Genomic DNA, 20770 nt, shown 5'->3' on the forward strand with positions numbered 1-20770 from the left:
ATTCCTCGGCGACCCGGGGAATGTGACTGAGCGAGAACACTTGATCTGGCCGCCCGCTGTTTTCTGATGGAAAGATTTGCTTTTTAATACAATCGTCACTCCTCCCACCTGGATATGCCAAGCCAAGACAAATCCCAGCTGTGTGGCTCTAAAAGCCACAGAACAGAGCTTAAAAATTCCCTTATTACAATTCCCCCAAAATGTCCCGCCACACTAACGCCGAGCGATGGTGGAAATGCTAATCACATCTCTCGGCAGCTTAGAGGAGCATGGAAATAGATCCGGCAGCGTGCAGGTTTGTGGTGCAAAGAAAGAGAGAAAAAAAGATGAAGAAATCCCAGATTTAATGACACACATTCACAGAAACGTCGTGGCTCTTCTCCAGAATCTGGCACATCCTGCCGGTTGACTTTAGCCAGAGGACACAGTTCATAAACATCAGACTAAACTGTGTAAACAACAAACAAGCCGCTCCCCTGCCAAAACAACAAACAAACAATGCAAACAAAAATAAAACATCTCTGGAAGCCGTGCACGGATCGCCTTCAGAGTTCATTTTAAAGTAAGCGTTCCTTTCCTCAGAGATTTTAATTAATGCTTTAATATGCAAATAAGTTAGCAGAGATAAAATCATGACAAACAGATGGCAAGTGTGGGTAATTATTTTGTGAATCCAGCAGGGGCGTGTATTAAAGTTATGGCATCGTTTTCCTCAGGCCTCTGCAACCAGGGAAGGTGGAGAGAGCGGCGAGCACACCCACACCCACCCGAAAACAAAAGTCACACATGAACCGAGACATAAATGAGTGACTTGTGGCTCAGAGAGACAAATCTGTAACCACAGCCTGAGTGGGACAAACAGACATGGAGCCTTTAATTCCAGATTAACAGGAGAACAGCAGCGTTCCTGTTTACTGCCTCACACGAGGCAAGTCTACGACACAGGGAACTGCACCCTACTGAAACCCTGCCCCATAACCTGATGAGCTACATGTCACACAGGCATATATGCTGGTTACATTACAGGCTTTACATCAGGGGTGTCAAACATGAGGCCCAGGGGCCTGAATTGGCCAGGTCAAGACTCCAATTTGGACCACTGGACAGTTTTAGAAAATGTTAAGGGTTGCACAGATTTTGGACTTTTACAGCTCTTCTACTGACACCATACACTTCCATTTGTACTAGAGTCAAGTTCTTAGCTACTAGATAAACAATTAAATGCCAGAAAACCTGCTGGTTTTCATTTTTGTACGTTTTGCAGAGAGGACAAGGGGGAAATAAACCCAGCGAGGACCCTAACCCTGATGTGGTAAATCTGTGTACTGTATAGTCAAACCTCTGAAACGGGCGAGGTGGCTTCACCATGAGTGAAACTGAGAAGATGATGTTGGACTTGATAAATCTTTCTGGGCTGTTACAAACACTGAAACCAACCAAACATCCAAATGTCTGAATACATACTGTAACAGTACAAAGCTGTCGAGACTAAATTCAAGTTCAATTCTGTTCAGTCTGAAAGTTTAGATCATATTTTGCCATCATTTTACAAATGTAAAGACATGAGTGATCAGTACCTAACACCAAGCATGCACACAGAGAAGATGCAGTTCAAGTTGCACCTACCTGCTCCTGTTGGGGTATGTGGTCCACATCTAGACTACAAAGAGAACGGTTGATTTTCAAGGCCAGACTCAGGGCCATCAGGCCTCCCACTTTCACCTCATTGTGACGGAGGTCCAGCCTCTGAATCTGACGACTCTCAGCAAGGAACTCAGCAAGCGCCACGGCACCTCCACCACAAAAAACAGGGATATCAGGAAGATACAACATGCAAACCCAATATAGTCCCTCTGTAAACATAACATTATTTTATCTTATTTTATTTTCAGTTCAGTTTTTAGATATATTTTGATATAGAGAACAAGTACCAGGACAAGGTTGGGGGTGAAGGAGAGGAAGACATGATGTCAGAGCAGCATCAGTCTGACGGGATATATGAGTGTAAATCTGATCATTCACTGGAGGATACCTGAAAAAGTAAACGTGGGTCCTTTAAAGGCTCATGGGATAAAATAATCCCTTAGCCTATGAACTTTAGCTAGTGCCATAAGGTTCATCCATATGGGAAAATAATTTGAAGATTCAACAACTAACCAAAAACATCATGGCTCTGGATACCAGAGCATGTTTTCATACAGGATCTGATGGAACTGGAACAATAATTAATGCCTTGCTGTTAGGGGTAGTTTGCAACCAGCACCATGTTTCATCGAGTGATGCTGATGGCAACGGGGCAAATTTTGGAAAATGTTGAATCCAGGAAAGGAAATCTGTTTATCCCAGTTTATCAGATCAGCACAGCACGCTGGTGTTAGGGTCAGTACTATGACCTCACAGGCCGAGGGCCTCCCTCCATAAATAAAAGGAGTTTGTTGTCTCTGTGGCTTCTCACTGTGTAGTCTGGCTTTTTCCCACAGTCCACAGAAGTATGGTAGTGGGTTATGTCTCTGTATTAGCTCTGTAACAGACTGGTGAGCTGTCCAGGGGGTGCCCAGCCTCGTGGCTCAGGCCCTCCTTCTCTTGTGACCCTGAACTGGATCAGCTAAAATAAATGGATGGATAGAATCATTACTGGGTTTAACTGTACTTTTTGGAATCAAAATGTAGGTAAATATTACTTTTACCTAACCATAGCTTTCAGGTTTGACCTGCTCCTGCTCCTAAATCCTGATGTAATTACATGGTACATGGACTGATTCTTATATAGTGCTTTTCTACTCAAAGCACTTTATACAACATGGCTCATTCACCCACTCACACACGCCTTTTTTCTACACCTGAGTGCTTTCAATCCAAGTTTCACTCGTGTTCATTCTCCGTCTGATGGATGCACTGCACAGCAAGGCAGGGATCCAACCACCAACCCTCTGATTATTGGATGATCTGCTCTAACGCCTGAGCATCACACAGCAACAACCAAGAGGCCAAGGTTTCCTTTACTCTGCATCACTGAAACTATTATGTACTATATCCTGTTACACTGATGCTCAAAGTGGGTCATAACGTGTTATGTGAGCAGAAACAAGCTTCTGGATTTAGACTGAGGTGCGAAAGTAACTGTTTGATTTTTCAGTTTTTCCTAGCAGAGCTTAGACGTGTTTTTCACTGGTTAAAATATTGTTAATATCTCTTGTTAGTAAGATGATATCAGGCCCAGATGATGGAAAAAAGAATAAGACAGCAGCACCAAATCTGGACCAACCCTAAGGCTAATGTTACTGTGCAAAGAAGCTAATTCTGACTGATGCTGCGTGCAGTAACCCAACGTGACGCAGGCTGTATTACAAATGCAGAATAAAGACTAACGTGGTGTGTCTATCGTACCTTCACAGGTGATGCTGGCTTGGGCCAGGCCAAGCTGCAGCACCGAGCTGTTGACCATGAGAGGTTCCCTGATGATCTGGATCCCCTCGTTCCCCAACAGATTCTCACCCAAATCCAGGACCTGCAGGACCTTCAGCACCGGCTGCAACACAGGTTCAAGACGACTTCGTTAACCCATCAGTTAATCACTGTGTGCTACTTTGTGCAAGTGAGTGTGAGAAGTTTTAATTATCATTGTGATTATACAGTGATTATTCTTCCTTTTCAAAATGTTTCCTCTCATGTTAATCTTCAGAACTTCTGTTTTTACTCTCCAGAGCCACATTAGCGTTGAAGGTTGATTAGCTGGTGCAGAAAAGTGGGGGTGTCGAGGGCACAAGGGGCCCGTGTTGCCCAGCAGCTTGGAGAGGAACGCGCCACCCACTCCTCGGTTGCCCCCTCGCCTCACCACCCTTGTTAAACTCCTCTGGTCACTGCTCTGAAGAAAGAGGGAGCGCGGGGGTGGAAATGAAGCTGGGAAAGCGACTGACAGACCCCGAGAGCGTCTTCCTCTATGTTAATTTGCACCGCAGTGACAACAAACACACTCGAGAACCCCCAACACCCCACCTTTTTTTCCTTTCCCTCACTGAGTCACGGCACACGGAGGCAGCGCCGCATCCGACGCGTGGCGAGAAGCTTCTCCGGTGAAGAGGGGAGGAGGAGAGGGAGGGAGAGCCTCCCTGAATGGATATGCACGAGGGATAATAGCAGACAATTAAAGAGGCAACTGCATGGTTGAGAGTGTGTGAGAGTCAAGCATGGTTGAAACCTGTCAAACGTAAACCACGGGAGGGTTGGAGTGAGAAGTCTGAGGGGGGTGCAGGAGTGTGAAACCACCAAAAACACAGTATGCTTTCACACATGCCGTGCTGGCTTCAAACAAAAAAGCAGCAGAAACAGGCAAAGCTGGCGCTCGGTGACACGTCCACCTCAGAAAAGCCCTGCTTAGAGTTTCTGTCATTAAACACGCCGTCCGATTTGACGTTGAGCAGGTTTTGTGTGTCCCCGCTCTCTCAGGCCTCCAAAGGACTAAACCAGCCAGGAGGACAGAGAGAAAACGCAGATACACCAAGCGGAAAGGTTAATAACAGCTCTCTTCATCATCATATTCGACACAACCAGCTATGGCTCTAATTATCATCATTACGGCCTGCAAGGACACCTACTTATCCCTGTGACTGGCAGGCTGCATGAGCAGCCCTTCTTAGCACACATCTATTATTTAATCAAACTGTTCCTTCTTTTGGGGAAGTGTGTGTGTGTGTGTGTGTGTGTGTGTGTGTGTGCTGAGACAGAGAGAGAGGCCTTTAATTTCCAGCCTTTTGACTTTTACAATCGCCACTCACATGACAGGAAGGTACAGTTTATGCTGCCAATCACACAGGAGGAATGCATGTTATTAGGACTGTACAACGATGCTGGGAGGTTGGACTCATCTCTCCAGGCTCATGTTCCACAACTCCACACAGAGGGAAGCACAAAGTGTCAGCTGGAAATGAAGCTCGGGTCGAGTGTTTGCTGACCGCTCTCCAAGAGAACACCGTCCTGGCTCTTGGTTTAGCTGTGCTCGTCAGACAGATGCTAACAGGTTTCACTGTATTTCAGCCACATGCTAAACAAGCCTAGTGTCAGTAACATAAAAGATGTTTTTAAAAAAATATAACCCATAAAATGAACTCATTATTAACGCCCTCGAATCTTAACAACCACGTTGGATCGTCTAATCTCCAGCACCAAAGTGATATTCTCAGTCTTGGAAATGTGCACAAAAGCAGGATCCAAAGAACATAAAAGATGCTCTGCATGACTACAAAATCTGGCAGTGAGCGCAGGTTTGAGATCAACATTCATATTAGGCACGCTGTCAGACCTCTGCTGACAGTATGACTGGTGTCATTTTATCATCACAACTTAAAAATAAAAATAAGGTAAAAACCTGATATGATAAATCTGCAGCTGCAAACCTGCGTGAATGTTGACCCCTAACACCTTAACCTGACGCTGACCTGCTCTGAGTAACAGTCGGTGGTGTGCACGTTTGTGTCGTCGTCTGGGTGCAGCCAGCTGCCTAAAAGTGAGCCATTAGTTCCATTTGTACACTTCATGGCATCGAACAGTCAGAAGCCAGGCAGCGAGCCATGTGAGACAAGAATAAACATTTTTGCCTTCACACGTGATTGGACAGCATGTCGTGCTGGTGTCTTTGAAACATGCTGAACTATTCAGTGTTCACAGTTACATTTTAAAAGAAACACTGCAATGATGAGACATCACATGACAAACATGGACCCAAATGATAGATGTGTAATGTAAATGAAGCTTTTCTAGATAAAATGCTGCAGACATGTAGTAACAGTACATCATAGGTGTGTGTGCAGACGCTCAGAGGCAGGCAGCTGACACGAAACACATCACTTATGCATAGACTGTATATGAAGATGGACACAGCATCAGGTCTAAAAAGTTAAGCCAACGTGGAAGTGCCATAAATATTCTTGTTGCCAAAATAAAAGCCTGTAAAAATGACTCAACTCAGCAAACATTTTCCTGATTAGTCTGAATCTCTGCTGCTAAGCCTTCTTTAATGTAGTATTTTACACATTAACTCAGGGTGTGTCGACCTAGAAGAAGCTATGACTTGCAGACTCTTGACATACAGCCACACGTGTAGGATTTGGCCTGGGTGTGGTTTATTCACATGCTGTGACTGTTTTACATTGAGTTGTGCTTCACAACTCTGGGATTGGACGCACAACTCTGTGGTGACCCCTGTGAGTAAGGCTACAACGCATCATTTTCTCCGTTTTGGCCTCCCGTCCACACTGAGACGGCGTTTTCCTCAAGGAAAAACGCAGCGTTTTGGAAACGCTCTCGAAAACGCATGCATTTGAAAACAGAGCTGTCCCGTCGCAGTGTGGACGCTCGAAAACGCAGACTTTCTAAAACAATGACGCATTTTAGTCATGTGATGCAGTCATGTGACCAGTTAAACAAAGAAAGCGGAGTGCATTATACAGTAGTTGTTTTGATTGCTCTCAATTTTGACAGCCCTATTAAAGATTAATATCAGTCTGTACATGCTGCAGACAGCCTTTCCTCAAATTCTTTAACTCTCACTCGCTTTTGCGCATGCGCAGGACTGGAACGTAAGCGTTTGGGCCGTTTCAATGTGGACGCACAACTCTGTGAAAACGACTGAAAATGCCGTTTTCAAAATTATCTGGGCTAAGGCTACGTCCACACTAATGCATTTTTTTTTCGAAAATGCATTGTTTTCTCTCCGTTTTGGCCTCCCGTCCACACTGAGACGGCGTTTTCGCTCAAGGAAAACACAGCGTTTTGAAAACGCAGCGTTTTGGAAACGCTCTCGAAAACGCATACATTTGAAAACGGTGCTTTCGCGTCACAGTGTGGACAGCGAAAACAGACCTTTTGAAAACGATGATGCATTTCAGTCATGTGATGCAGTCATGTGACCAATTAAACCAAGATAGCGGAGAGCATTACACAGCAGTTGTTTGTTTGACAGCCCTATTAAAGATTAATATCAGTCTGTACGTGCTCCAGATAGCTTTTTTTCTTTAAATTCTTTAACTCTCACTGGCTTTTGCAACTTTGTACTTTTGTGTTACTCGCAGCAACAACTCCACCTCATTGTTAGTCCATTTAAAAAACTCGGTGCTTTTCCTCGACCTGTTGCCGCAACGTTTCAAAGAGCCAGAATGTAAATAAGCGGCAGACAGAAATGAGGCAGGTCGAATCGTCTTGCTTTCACACATGCGCAGGACTGGAACGTAAGCATTTTCGGCCGTTTCAATGTGGACGCAGAACTCTGTGAAAATGACTGAAAACGATAGTGTGGACGCCGTTTTCAGACAAAAACGCCATTTTCAAATCTATCCGGGCTCGTGTGGACGTAGCCTAAGGGAGCAGCATACATACATGTTGGCCTTCTTTCATCATACCTGTTATCCATGTTGGTGTACCACACAGGCGTACACTGCATTTGGTTCATACCTGTTTCTTCTGTTTTCACTTTGCTTCAGTTGCAGTTGGTTTGATGGCACATAAATGTCTCCACAGCTTCAGTGGTCCTAAAACACGCTCTGAGAGTCGTGTGTTTTTTCTGCTAGCCACAGTTAGCAATCCTAATGCTAACTGTCACTAACACTGTCGTCCTTAATGTCTTTACATGGCTCAAAATGACCGGACACTGTATTGATTCAACACTTTGGCTGACTCTTCACATTATTGGATTTTGTTCCAAACAAAGAACCAACACTTTGTTCCTCACCAGAGTTTTAGCCAGATAGTCCATGCCTTTTACAGTAATCTGGTTATTCCTCAGCAGTAAGACCTTGAGACCTCCTTTCTGCCACCTCAGACCGTCGCACAGCTCCTCCAAACCTTGGAAAACAAACAGTAAAATATGTTTATTAGCAGGCGGCACAGACAAACTTTCATTGTTGTCTGTGCTGGAGTTAAATGGCACTTCCAGATGTATAGTGGGAGTGTTGGTTGTAGTGACTCTGATGTAAGCTGCTATGTGAACATTTGCATGTCTGTATTAGTGAAATAATAATAAAGTTGGTCTGTGCATGTTTGCAAACTTCATCTACCTAAAATGTGTGAGCAGTAAGGGTTCAGCCATGGACTCATCCTCGTTTAGCTTCACCTGTTTTATGACTGTATGACTCAGGGCTCATCTCCCCACACATCTACATACTAGACTGTGAACTATGAATACATGTAGTTCTATGATTTATGTATGAACATCTTACCAGCATCTGCTACAGCATTGTTGCTGAGCTCCAGTGTCTGCAGAGTACTGTTGAACCGTAGTAGGTCTCTCAGATGAAGGGCATCCTGGTAGCTGTTCAACAGGTTATTAGCAAGGTTTAGCTCTCGCAGCGCCCGGTTTGTCTTCAGGGCACCAACTGCAATGGACAGGTTATGATAGGACAACTAAGCTGTAAATGCACAGATGTTCATGGCTTTACATTACATCAGTTATTCTTGCAGGTTAATACGCTGAACACTAAGTCCTCAGCAATTACCGTAACCTTGAGCCTATGCTACACAAACACATATATATTTTTAAATCATTTTGTCTGAAGTCTGGGTAATCAGCAAACTAAAAAACGAATCATTCTAACTGACAAACATCAACTGATTTGATATTTTCTAAAAATACAACCTTTTTCTTCGGGGCTAGGGTTAGGACACAATGACAGACTTCACAATCACTTTAATAATCCCTGAAGAAATTATGTGAGAGTGTAAAAAAGATTGTTAACGATGACACATTTTGTGCATTGTTTACTGATGTGAAGGGAAGATCGTGTCCTTGTTAGCAGAGCTGTCCATCCTCCCCGATTACTCTGTTGGTGAGGGTGGAATCTAAAAACAGTGGTGGGCGGATCGATCCAAATATCGATTGCATCGATACCAAGTCAGCATCGGTATCGGATCGATACTAGCCTGGCCGATTCTTTACTTTAAGTTCTGCTCTTGTTTGCAATGCTGTGGTTTCAACAAAGACAAACAGCGAGGTGGCCGGACTCGCCGCTCCCGTGTCAGCGCAGGCACACTTTGCTGCCCCTCCCCTTGTGTTTAGATGCTGCACCGTCACGTGACGTGACTTAGACGCTTTGGGGGTTGTTTACATATTATTTATATTTTCACCAGTTGTTGTTTTTGTTGTTGAGGATTTTAATTGTAATTTTAGTATTATAGTTTCTCACCAGTACTTGTTTTAATTTGTTTCCTGGTTTGCGTGCACTTTTTATTTAAGATTTTTCTAAAGAAATGATAATAAAGCATTTTCTATTTAATTATAAACTTTGTCAGAATTATGTCCTGGGTTTTAACTATTTAATAATAAAAAAGGAAACATCACAAAAACACTTAAGGTCATGAAAGTTAATTGAGATTTAGCAATTTAATGAGCACCCACCTTATTTATTGAAAAGTATCGGTATCGATATCAGTATCAGCGATACTGGCTCATATTTACTTGGTATCGGATCGATACCAAAATATGCAGGCTCGCACACCACTATCAAAAACTCCTGCTTGTTGCTCACAGTGGGAGGGTTCATGGCCCAAATACATCTCAAATCTAGGAAATCTTAGCTCTGACACAGGCCAGCTGTACTAATGTTATTATCTTTGTGCCACTGCACTAGTCTGTCGTCTGAGTGCCAACACAGGCCAGCTGGGTAGGACTGATTGAACGTGAACGTGAAAACAGAAGCACAGCACAAAGTGTAATTACTGAAAATCTCTTTCAGTAATTACACCAAAGAAATGTTTCTCCTTGAAGCCATTGTTAACACCAGAGTTGAGTTTTCAGCACAGGAGACCTAACAAAGCACCAGCGAAGCTCCACGACCCTCTCCTCCAAATATCACTGTGCACACCATCGTTACCAGTCTTTTCACTTCTTTATCACAGCTGAGACGCTGTTTTTGTAGACATATTCTGTATTTATGTGTGCGCTGTGGGCGTTCCCTGTGTATTTGTGTCATGTGTACTGTACATGTGTCCGTGTTGTCTAGGTCCTCGCTGCCCTTCCATCCAGATCGATGCTGCAGATTTGATCAAGCCTGTTGGGCTGCATGTGGAATGCCAACATTGTCATCAGGCACAGTAGGAACCAAATGGTGGTATCAGTGGGATTGATCCGGTCGACTCCACTGCAAGCACCCAATCCCGCAATCACAAGCCCCTCGAATCGAAGGCAATGATCCTCAGCTGGGACCCCCTGCTGGGAGGGAAGGAGGAGGAGGGCGCCGGTGGGCCTCGGTAATAGCAGAGGTAGGAGTGGGGTGAGGATGAGCATGGGAGGAGCAGAATCTTTAGCAGCTCCAAAAATATCAAAGAAATCCAGGAAGGAGCTGTAAATGTTGGAGGAACAAGTTGGGATGTGGGCGGCACACTGTGTCCATTTGGGTCTTTGCCTGCTCCCAGCTGAGAGGAGATCGGATGCTGCGTTCACCGTTTTTGATATTTGTGTCCCAGTCGGACACAGAGACGGATTTATTATTACACGAGTTCATGTACTAGGATTCAAAGAACCACATCGTCCTGTGATTGTTGTGGGATTATAATTAAAGCAGCTTTAAAGCAAGAAAATTAGTTTTCCATAGAGCACTTTGGGCGCTGTGATAAATTTACTGCTACATCACTGTCTGGTTTGCCTCCTTAAGGCTATTAATAACTACTCACGTTGCACTTATTATTTAATCAAACTGTTCCTTTTTTGTAACAGTGTGTGTGTGTGTGTGTGTGTGTGTGTGTGAGCAGCTACAATGCAACATATCTGTCCATCTGTGTACCCACCCTGGGTGTCCTGTTAGCCTTTTGTGAGTGTATTTCTGTGCTATATACTCACCCAGCGATTGTGTGTTTGTAGGTGTGTGTGTGCCTGTGCACAGACCACTAACATAAAGTCCTGTAACCTTCCTAGTCACCATCCTAGGGCCTCTCCTTTCCTTGTCCTTCCACAGTGTTGGGAGGTCACAAAAATCAGTGAAGGAGAGAGAGAACTGCTGAAGTTTGAATCATTTGTGGGTCTTCGTATGTTGTAAACACGTATAGCTGTGTGTGCAGTGTGAGCATGCTCACATCACATCCTAATATGTATCTGACAATACACGACACCAAACTGAGTGTGTGTGCGTGCACGAGTGTGTGTTCTGTGGCCAGCAGGACCAGATTTTGACCTGTGACCCTCCCTGCAGGTCTGGACCTGGATTAGAGGCCTAATCTCTTACCTGTCACTTTACACACCACTGCACATGTCTATAAAGGCTCTGGCAGCCAGGACACAAACCCCCACGCACACATGCACACACATAAACGTGCACAAAACCCACATTTTTAAATCCATGCACACACAAACACGATATACACAGACACTATTTCAAAAAGAAATTTTTAAAAATTGTTGCAACACAATAGCCTGCGAGTGCAGAGCGATGCACACGCACACGTCTTACCCAGTGTGTACAGCGGCATCCCGCTGAGCTGAACATGCTGAAGGTGTAGCACTGTGAGCCGGCTGGTCCGCAGCGCTTTAGACAGAGCCTGGACAGGATAGTCGACCAAGGCCACATTGCAGACATCCAGTCTGTAGAGACACACACTCTGAAACACACACACAGTGCAGACAGAGTGAATACAGACAACTGCAGAAAAAAGACTCGTCAGAATGTCTGATCTGACCAAGAGTAGAAAAGGAGAGAAGGGGAGGATGAATATTGAAAGAAAGAGCTTCACCAGCTGCTGTCAAACACTCAGACCTGTGGAAAGACAAGTGGAGAAGGTGCTTCTAAGGACTTGCATTCGAACAGTGGACTGACCTGTCTGTCCTCCCTGACATCAAACACTGGGAAAAAACCCCGGAGAAAGAACAACCCTGAGTGACAGGGAGGTTAGGTCCATGCTGCTGGATGATATGGAGAGCTGTTGGGGCAGATATGGGTGTCTCGGCCAAGGTTATCAAAGTAGTGGATCTCAAAAATGAGAAAAGGTTACATTTTTTCGTAAGTTATTCAAAAAGCTAAATATTTTCATTACACAGAAAATGATTTTTTCCTTTTTACATTTTGGTGATTATGATTTATAGTTCATGAAAATCTCAAATTATCAGGAAATTTCATTTCTAGTTTGAGTAAAGTATTCCCAAATACGTTGTCTAGTTCAGTAAACCCAACTGCAATCATGGGGAAGCCTGCTGACCTGTCACTAGATGATAGTTGACACCCTCTGTAAGGAAGCTAAACCACCAAAGGCCATTGCTGAAAAGCTGCTGACTGAGTGCTGTTTGGAAGACTGCTAATGGAAAGTTGATTGGAAGGAAAAGTGAACAAGCAACAATAAATGTTAATTCAAACCATTGGAGGGCTTCACAAAGCGTGGACCAAGGCTGGTCCCCACACAGACCCTGAGATGAAAGCCCTGATATTAAAACTAAAAGTGAAACTATAAATAATTATTAAGTCATAATTGCAGCAAATTGAATCAAACACTATAAAAAACAAAGCCAATGCAGAGATATCTTAACCCTTCCACAGCATGTCTTTGTCCTGTCTTCCTTCTCTCACCCCAACCAATCACAGCAGATGGCCCCGCCCCTCCCTGAGCCTGGTTCTGTCGGAGGTTTCTTCCTGTTAAAAGGGAGTTTTTCCTTCCCACTGTCGCCAAAGTGCTTGCTCATAGGGGGTCATATGATTGTTGGGTTTTTCTCTGTATCTATTATTGTGCGATCTACTGTACAATATAAAGCACCTTGAGGCGACTGTTGTGATTTGGCGCTGTGTAAATAAAATTGAATTGAACTGTTCCTTCCAGTGGCTCGTCCTATTTTCAGTTTTTTTGCCTTCATTTCATTTGAATTGTCATCTATGAGCATTTTTTGCTAACACTTCACAAAACTATAAATATTAATACTGTAGTGACATTTACCATAGTCAGTGAGATCCACTGTTATTGCCACAACATGTGCCAGAGCTCTTACCAAGCTGTGGGTTATAATGCAGCAGCACTAAAGAAGCTTTGACAGTCATTTGGTCTTTACGTGAACTCAAAGTCAAATTTCTCACAGTTTTCCCCTCATTCTGTTCCTCCCTGATGATATTAATCTATCAGCCACTTTACCCTCAGAGCTAACGAGCTATGCCTGCTAATGCTAGTTGTGATAATCCAGCGTTTGCATGTGTTGATGTGTTGATGTTCATAGCAGGAGAACTTCTCACCCGGTTTGCTCTGCCCTGCATCTTCAGTCCCGGTAATGTGCCACAAACTCACTTTGCAGGATGTACATTATCCCTGGGAGATAGCCTACATGAAATGATTGCTATTCCACTGCGTCAGCCAACCTGCTTTATCAAATGAGCGAGGGCCCTCCAACTCGATGTTCCCATACTGCTGTTGTCAGAAATGTCAAGATGTGTTGTAGATTCATAGTACAAAATCATATCCAACAAGGACGATGCTCCCTGGAATAGAAAAAAAAGCAGAGGGAAAAAAAATAAAGAAAGCAAGGCCCCAAATTTGACAGGAATGTTATGAAGTTTCTTTGGAAGGAAAAAAATAGCCTCTAATCTGATACAAGGGAAGGCCTGAATATGAAACTGTATTGCAACTGGAAGATGAAGATGAGCAAAATAAGTTTTGCTCATAAAACTCACATTTTCTTCCAGTTGGGCTGCCTGCAGATTGATGAAATCAAAGTGCAGCGATTTCAGGACGGCTTCCAGAGCTTCACAGGAGCGGTGGTCTAATCGCTCACCTTGATGGAGGCAAGCAATCAAAGGGAAGATAATTGGGAGGCTGTTTGCTAACAGGCAAAATTGCACTACTCTAAATGTGCTTTATCCTTTTTTTCTGAAATGAACATTTCAGCAAAAATCACGACAAAACAACTTCCCTTATAAGCAAAGTTTATCTGTGTGTGTGTGTGTTTTCTTTTAATAAAGTTCTGAGAGTTAATCAGAAACACAGAAAGAGAAATAATGATGACAGCTCCAGTTTTTCATGATTGGACTTCCAAGATGTGAATGTTGGAGGGTCCATTGATTACTGTCTGCCTGCAAACCATCGTAATCAATAATACAGCACCTCAACTTCTGAAGCTGCTAAATGTAGTCTGATTACTTTACCTGCACACTGAATGTGAAATGAACAGTTTAACAGTATATAATAGCGATATACATATAACAATGTCTAAACTGGCAACTTATCCTTTGTGCCAGAACCCAGTAGTGAATTACAACTAATACATTTAATTATGTTTTTGTAATTTACTTGAGGAATTCACGTTGATGCCACTTTATACTCACAACATCACACAGAGAAGTATGTTTTGTTAAAACGTGAAAAATACTGACATATCATAATAATGATATTCAAAGTATTTCTATTTTATTCATATGTCACAACTACAAACCAGTAGTCATCTCCAGAAGCTTCATATAATAGAAACCCCAACAATCAAATGATACCATAAAACTGGTGCTATATAAGCGAGCAGTGGAAAAACGGCCAAATCTGTAACAGACTGGGTGATGGGCACACCTCTGCAGGAACTGGTGTTATAAACATGCAAGAGCAGAACGTGGTTTGTTTTGAGTAAATTAAATCCAAACTCACATTTTAGCTACAGTGTTAATATGTATTTGTTATTCATTGCTCCTGTCAGTGTAAAACTTCAGAACTCAGTGCATTTACTTTATTTTGGTGAAATACTCAACAACGACATTTTCTTCAAAATGACTTAATTGATACCATGTTCCATCTGTCGTGTTTTGTTTGTGGGCAGAGGAGATGCAATACAAAAAATGTTTAATGCTATTTTAAACTGCTGAGGCGTGTAAAACGACTGATAAAACTGATATTCCAGTACATCCAGTTAGAGAGGTTATACGCAACACATGTTAGAACCAAGGTGAGTAGGCACATGAGTCAGTACATGAGCACAGCTCATAAAAGGTACTGGAGATAACACCAGAAAGCCAAAACACCAGTAACTGGTTGATACAGCTGTACACGAGACGGTAACACGAGGGACACCAACTGGACGGCCTACGAGTCCGTGTCCTGCACGCTGATAATGTTCACCAGGAACCCAAAGGGAACGTAGAAGAAAACACTGCAGGCCAACTCCCAAAGTTACCATCAAGTGTTCTTCACAGGCCTCAACATCTTAATCCAGCTTATCGTTAGGAGCACATACAGGACAGATTCCAGAGTGGAGCGAACGCGAGCCACCTCCTGTGCATGCATAAAGCTGCATACCAGGTGTGTGTGGGACACTGACTCACTAATCTACCTCACTCAGATCTGCAGAGAAGAGTGGATGTGAAGTCAAATGGTTCCAAAGGTGATGCAGAGACGTGAAGCTGCAACAAGGTATAATAGTAGATATATAAAACAACTACATGGACAAAAGGTCAACAGGACTTTAATAAAGGTCAGCCACAGCCAAAAACCTCCAGAAGGTAAGCAGGACTAATAAGCTGGTCTCAGTGGCTAGAAAAGGCCTAGTTGAAGACTATGCAAAGGTGCCTGGAGCCTATCCAACACATAGTAGTAGGTTTAAGTTGGGACTGCGTACACCGAGAGGTACAACCATGGGGCAGGGATAGTATACAGGAAAATCTGTGCATAACATGGACTACAAGTCCCCAAGTCCCAATGGGAGACACCACCAAAGGTGGTTGATAAGGACACGGCTAAGGTCCTGTGGGAGTTTCAGACAGACAAGCAGCTGCTGGCCTTCCAACCAGACACAGCGGTGGTGGACAAGTAGCAGAAGACCACAGTTGTGACAGATGTGGAAATCCCAGTGGACACAAACATCAGGAAGCAGGATCCTTACAAAATAGAGAACTAGCAGGGATGGAAGGAACAACTGGAGCACACGTGGACAATAAAGACCAAAGCTGTCTTTATTTGAGGCCTTAGGCGGCCAAACAAAGACTCACAGCCTTGGCTAACCACCTGAAGAGGTATACGAGAGAAAGAAGTCAGGAGAATAAATCAGACGTTCCACACTGTAGGAGGTACAGCAAATGTCATTTGGAGTGGAGAAGTGTAGTCGTAACAAAGAGAAGGAGGATGGTCAGGACTGAGGGGCTTGTACTGCCAGAAGGCATACTGGAAGAGCAGGTCATCAGGAGGTAGAAGCCTCTGGCATTAAGGCAAGAAGCTTCTAACCATGCATGGAGGTTCACCTCAAATCCAGACTGTAGGCTTACTGGAAGGAAGGAAGGAAAGAAGGAAGCTGAGGACTAGTGAGTGTCAAAACCACTATTCAGGATGAAACAATAAAGCAAACCAAAGAAATATGAAAAACCGTGTAAAGTTAAAGAGTGGGGACATGAGTCAGAAACTGTCTAGTACAGTTAGAACTTGGTATAAATTATATGAAAGAATGGACCCACCTTGTATCAGTATAAGCTAATGCTATGGGGGATATTTTCTTAGCACATTCTGAGACCCCTGGTACTTCAGCTGAAACATTGCTTATAATCACAGCCTAACTGAGTTTGCTGCTGACTGTATTCATCCCATTATGACCACAGTGTACCCATGTAATAATGGCTGCTTCCAGCAAGATAACGCCTCATGTCACAAAGGTCAGATTGTCTCAAACTGGTTTATCGAACATGACCATAAGTTCACTGTAGTCTAATGGCCTCGTGTCACCATCCAATCAATGACCTTTGGGATGTGATGGAACATCATGGATGTGCAGCCAACATTTGTTTAGCAGCTAGGTGAAGCTATCATGTCGATATAGACCAACATGTGTGAGGAAGGTTTTCAGCACCTTGTTGAATCTGTTCCATGAAGAGTTAGAGAGAGTGAGGGCTGACAAGCCTGTACTGATAAAGATACCAGCCTGTGTGTGTGTGTGTGTGTGTGTGTGTGTGTGCCAATGGCAATTATATTTATACAGCACATTTCATTGTATGTAAATTCAATGCTGTAATACAGAAGATAAAAACCTGTGTAGGTTTACAAAGCAATGAAAACAGCAAAATGAAATATCAAACAAACAAAAACACAGCTGTTATCTGTAAGGCTACGTCCACACGTACGAGTATTTCTGAAAACGTCATGTTTGGGCCTTTCATCCACACATAAATGCTGTTTTGGATCACTGAAAACTGAGATTTTTTGCGTTTACATGTAGACGAGGAAAACAGAGATCACGTAACGTCAAAGGTGTGCAACATGTTATTGTTTACGTGAGATGAATTTCTACAATGGCAGATAAAATACTGTTGCTGTTAATCTATCTGCAGTTTTTACACACTTACACAGACACACACAGTTATTGTCAGACTCCTGTGCGCCATCTTTGTTTACGCTTTCCCTCCCAGGCTTCTAGACTTCTGATTGGCCAACATTTCTACACAGTTAGGATTATATCGCCACCTGCTGGTTTGGCATGTTCTCAACAGTGTTTGACTTTGTTTTTTGTCTTTACACATGGACGAGATTTTTGTTTTAAATGAAAACATAAAATCTCTGCTTTGTACGCGTGGGCGTAAGTGTAACTGATCTCAGGTCAGTCATTAATTCCACTTACAATATTAATGAATTAACACAGATACCATATTTTACACTGAAATATAAGGGTTCTGATTTTTGTTCCGATTTTTGTCACTAATGCCTGTTTATTAGTGTTTGTTTATTATCAAGGCCCAAATGCAATACAGTTCATGAAAACAGGCAGAGGACAGCACACTAAGTAAACGTCTCCATCAGTTCAAACCTGATGAACACAGAAACTGTTCCACTGTTACTGTGTCGCTACATGTTTCAGGACGTGTGTCATGTGTAACTGCAGCACGTGTTGTCAAATTAATAAAGGTGTTTTCTTAATTTTCAGAGCGTTGAGCTCTTTAGGCCATTGTAGGGTTTGATCTTACCACTTTGTAATCTGATTACTGTAGGAAGTCACTCCAGCCTGATCAGAAGTCACACTCCACATTAAGCTGTGACTGATCAGGCAAATTCATGTGACTTTTAAGACTCTTAGTCTCTCCCCCTTTGCTCTATCTCCTGGGTTCATTCTTATCTCCCTGGCCAAGAAGGGGAAACGATAATTACTATCATAATTATTTCCAAAATGATTTTTCCCCTCTGTTTTAACAATAATCACCTAACTGAGCGATGGCAGAGGGCGTGTGGGGTTGAAGGGAGAGCCATCTGAAATCCCATTTTTTCTAATCCGCCCTGCGTCGGAAAGATAATAAGGCAGCAGCACCCGCAGTCAGATGTCATCAGTGCGTGACGACAGTGACGCCCATCATGGCATCACACACAAGTTTACACTGCTGCTGTATGCAGCTGTGGCTCCCGCTCTCCATATTAGCACATTTAAAGACCTCTAACAGGAAAAGAGCGTCCAGTTTGAATTTAAAACTTCAGCCTGTTATATGCAGTAAAATGACAGACCTACAGACTGAGGGAGACTCAGACTCTTCTGCATGTGGATTAGTTTCATTTAGAGCTAAACTGTACTTTAATCAGCGGGACTAGATTGTGTTTAAATTCAGTTTATGATAACGATTTGATATTTGTGTTAGGTTAGGTAAAGCTTAGCCTCTCCACCAGGAAACAGACAACCCAGCCACGGTTAGGGTTTAGTTAACATCCATTTATTTATTTTTGTCTGTTTGTTCCCACAGTGTCAGCATATAAACTGCTCTGCAAAGGGTTTTGGGTTCAATGCTAAGAGATGAACAGGGATTAATTTACGTCTATTATTATAGATCAAATGTTATATTTAGTATTATTTCAGGATAAGAGCATTAAGATGATGACCAGGGTTTGGAGGACTTTCAGCTCTACCTTGGTGCTACAAGCAAAGCTTGGAGACCAGATCTGAACTGAGCTCAGGTGAACATTTTAACATCTTTACCAGAACACCAGGATTTAGGTTCAGTTGCATTTTGTCACCATGCTGAAAAGTATTTGAGAAACAGGAAGCTGCTGTCTTTAGATGCACTCTCTGTATGTTGGCCATCATTTGGAGCAATCTGACTGAATCATCCACAGGCTGATACTGGCTCTTTGCTCCTCTGTGTGTCTCTGCATTTCTAATGGAAAGGTAAAAAGTGAAGAGCAGAGGAGAGAAACACGCTTCAACCTGCAGAGTGCTCTGCAGCTCGCCTGTTAGCGCCACGTGTGTGGGAATGTCACAAGTATAGAAACGTCGCACAGAATGTACATGTAAATAACTGCACATATCAGATCAGGCTAACCTCTTTATAGTCTGTGTGTCTGGAAAAACTGTCGGCTGCAATATCAAAACATCAGGTACTGGTCTTTGAAACGTCGGTCAGGTTCTAGTTAACAGATTTGGTATACAGAGGGGTAGATGTGAGCATAACCATAGTGCTTCTAACATGGACAAACCACCCTAACCCTACCTCTGACCCTAAACACATCGCTGCATACCAACAGTCTCTGAATTATCCTTCAGCTCTGTTTAGTGTTTGAATCTGATGTTGGTTTGAAAACCACATAAAACTAATCACCTGAAAGAGTCCACAGCTTCTGGTACACTGGATTATTTGGGCAGCAGATCGCAGAAATGCAGTTCTGTGTGTAAACATTACAAAATGACTGGGTGCATCACGAAGTCACAGTCATGCTTAATAATGACAGAGTGAGGTGCTCAGCTTACCTTTGAGATCCAGACACTCCAAGCTGCCACCTACATGCACGCCCTGCTGACAGACACAGAGAGGAAGAAGAAGCTGGAGATGTGAGAAGAAATGTGCAAACACACAAACACACATGCACACACACACCCACACACACACACACACGCACACACACACAGACCTGGCTCCGGCAGCGCACCATCCACCCTCCACCCTCCACCCTCCCCGGCCTTTTCCCGTACGGCCTCGCCATCCATGCCACGCTATGCTGGTGTGATCGGGGAGGGCTTATTGGATGCCACAGTATGAATTATGAATTTCACACAGTTTACCGCCAACGTTGATGGTGACACAGCGTCCTAATTAACCAGTGTATAATAATTAGAAACAGCTGGTCATCAGTTGATGTGTTCATTTTTCAGAGCCAGTGTTCCACATACATCTAATTTGACTGCATCAATCACTGGAGGTGGCAGATTTGTGCAGCGAGTGGAAAACACACTTTTTTATTTTTGCACTGACAAGCAAAACAAGGAAAAAGGAACAGCGACTGTGGATTGATGAGCATCACTTACAGGAGGTCGTTCCAGCTGCACACAGGGTAATGTACACTACAGGTCTCTGTTGTTTCAAAGACCAGAGATGGTTTGTATCAGTCACATGTCAGTCTGGTTATCTTCTGGCAGATATCTCACCTTCTTTTGTTTATTTTTACTTTAAAAATGTCTCATTTGCACAGAATGAATATCTGCAGAAAATATTACATAGTGGAGGCTTTGGTGATGGCCCCACATCCACCAGGGGGCCCCAAAAGTGAGCAAATTAAAAATTTGCTTCGTCTTTGGTTCTGTCAGCTCATTTGTACTGTTAACTGGAAGGAGGCTGCACTGAGCCCAGTGTTTAGCTGATTAGTTTCTCTCTTTTCATCAACAAACAGCAAATTGCAGTGTGGGGTGCCCAGTTGTGCTCAAGGCCCCGTAAAGCCTTGCCCAGGCCCTGTCACCTCTCTCATACCCACGTGTCAGTCAAAGGCTTCCTGACTAACCCCCCCTCTCTGCGTCGACTCATCTCTGCTGGCTTGCTGAATTCCCACCTTCTTCTCTTTTCCAAGCGGCGCCTCGTTTCCTTTCTCGTTGCTAAATACGATTCAT

General features: G+C 43.4%; 1 protein-coding gene across 1 annotated transcript in view; it reads right to left on the bottom strand.

Annotated features, from left to right (window-relative positions):
- si:dkey-288a3.2 (protein phosphatase 1 regulatory subunit 37) overlaps positions 1-20770 on the bottom strand; it is a 50494-nt gene that overhangs the window by 16024 nt on the left and 13700 nt on the right. The window contains exons 3-10 of the mRNA XM_025901135.1: positions 19640-19682; positions 13626-13726; positions 13314-13433; positions 11433-11580; positions 8211-8366; positions 7724-7836; positions 3388-3529; positions 1627-1793 (exon numbers count right to left, since the gene is read on the bottom strand). Coding sequence (XP_025756920.1) covers positions 1627-1793; positions 3388-3529; positions 7724-7836; positions 8211-8366; positions 11433-11580; positions 13314-13433; positions 13626-13726; positions 19640-19682 — 990 coding nt within the window. The remainder of the gene's footprint in view (positions 1-1626; positions 1794-3387; positions 3530-7723; positions 7837-8210; positions 8367-11432; positions 11581-13313; positions 13434-13625; positions 13727-19639; positions 19683-20770) is intronic.

The sequence above is a fragment of the Oreochromis niloticus genome, linkage group LG19, assembly GCF_001858045.2.
Source record: "Oreochromis niloticus isolate F11D_XX linkage group LG19, O_niloticus_UMD_NMBU, whole genome shotgun sequence".
Classification (NCBI taxonomy): domain Eukaryota; kingdom Metazoa; phylum Chordata; class Actinopteri; order Cichliformes; family Cichlidae; genus Oreochromis; species Oreochromis niloticus.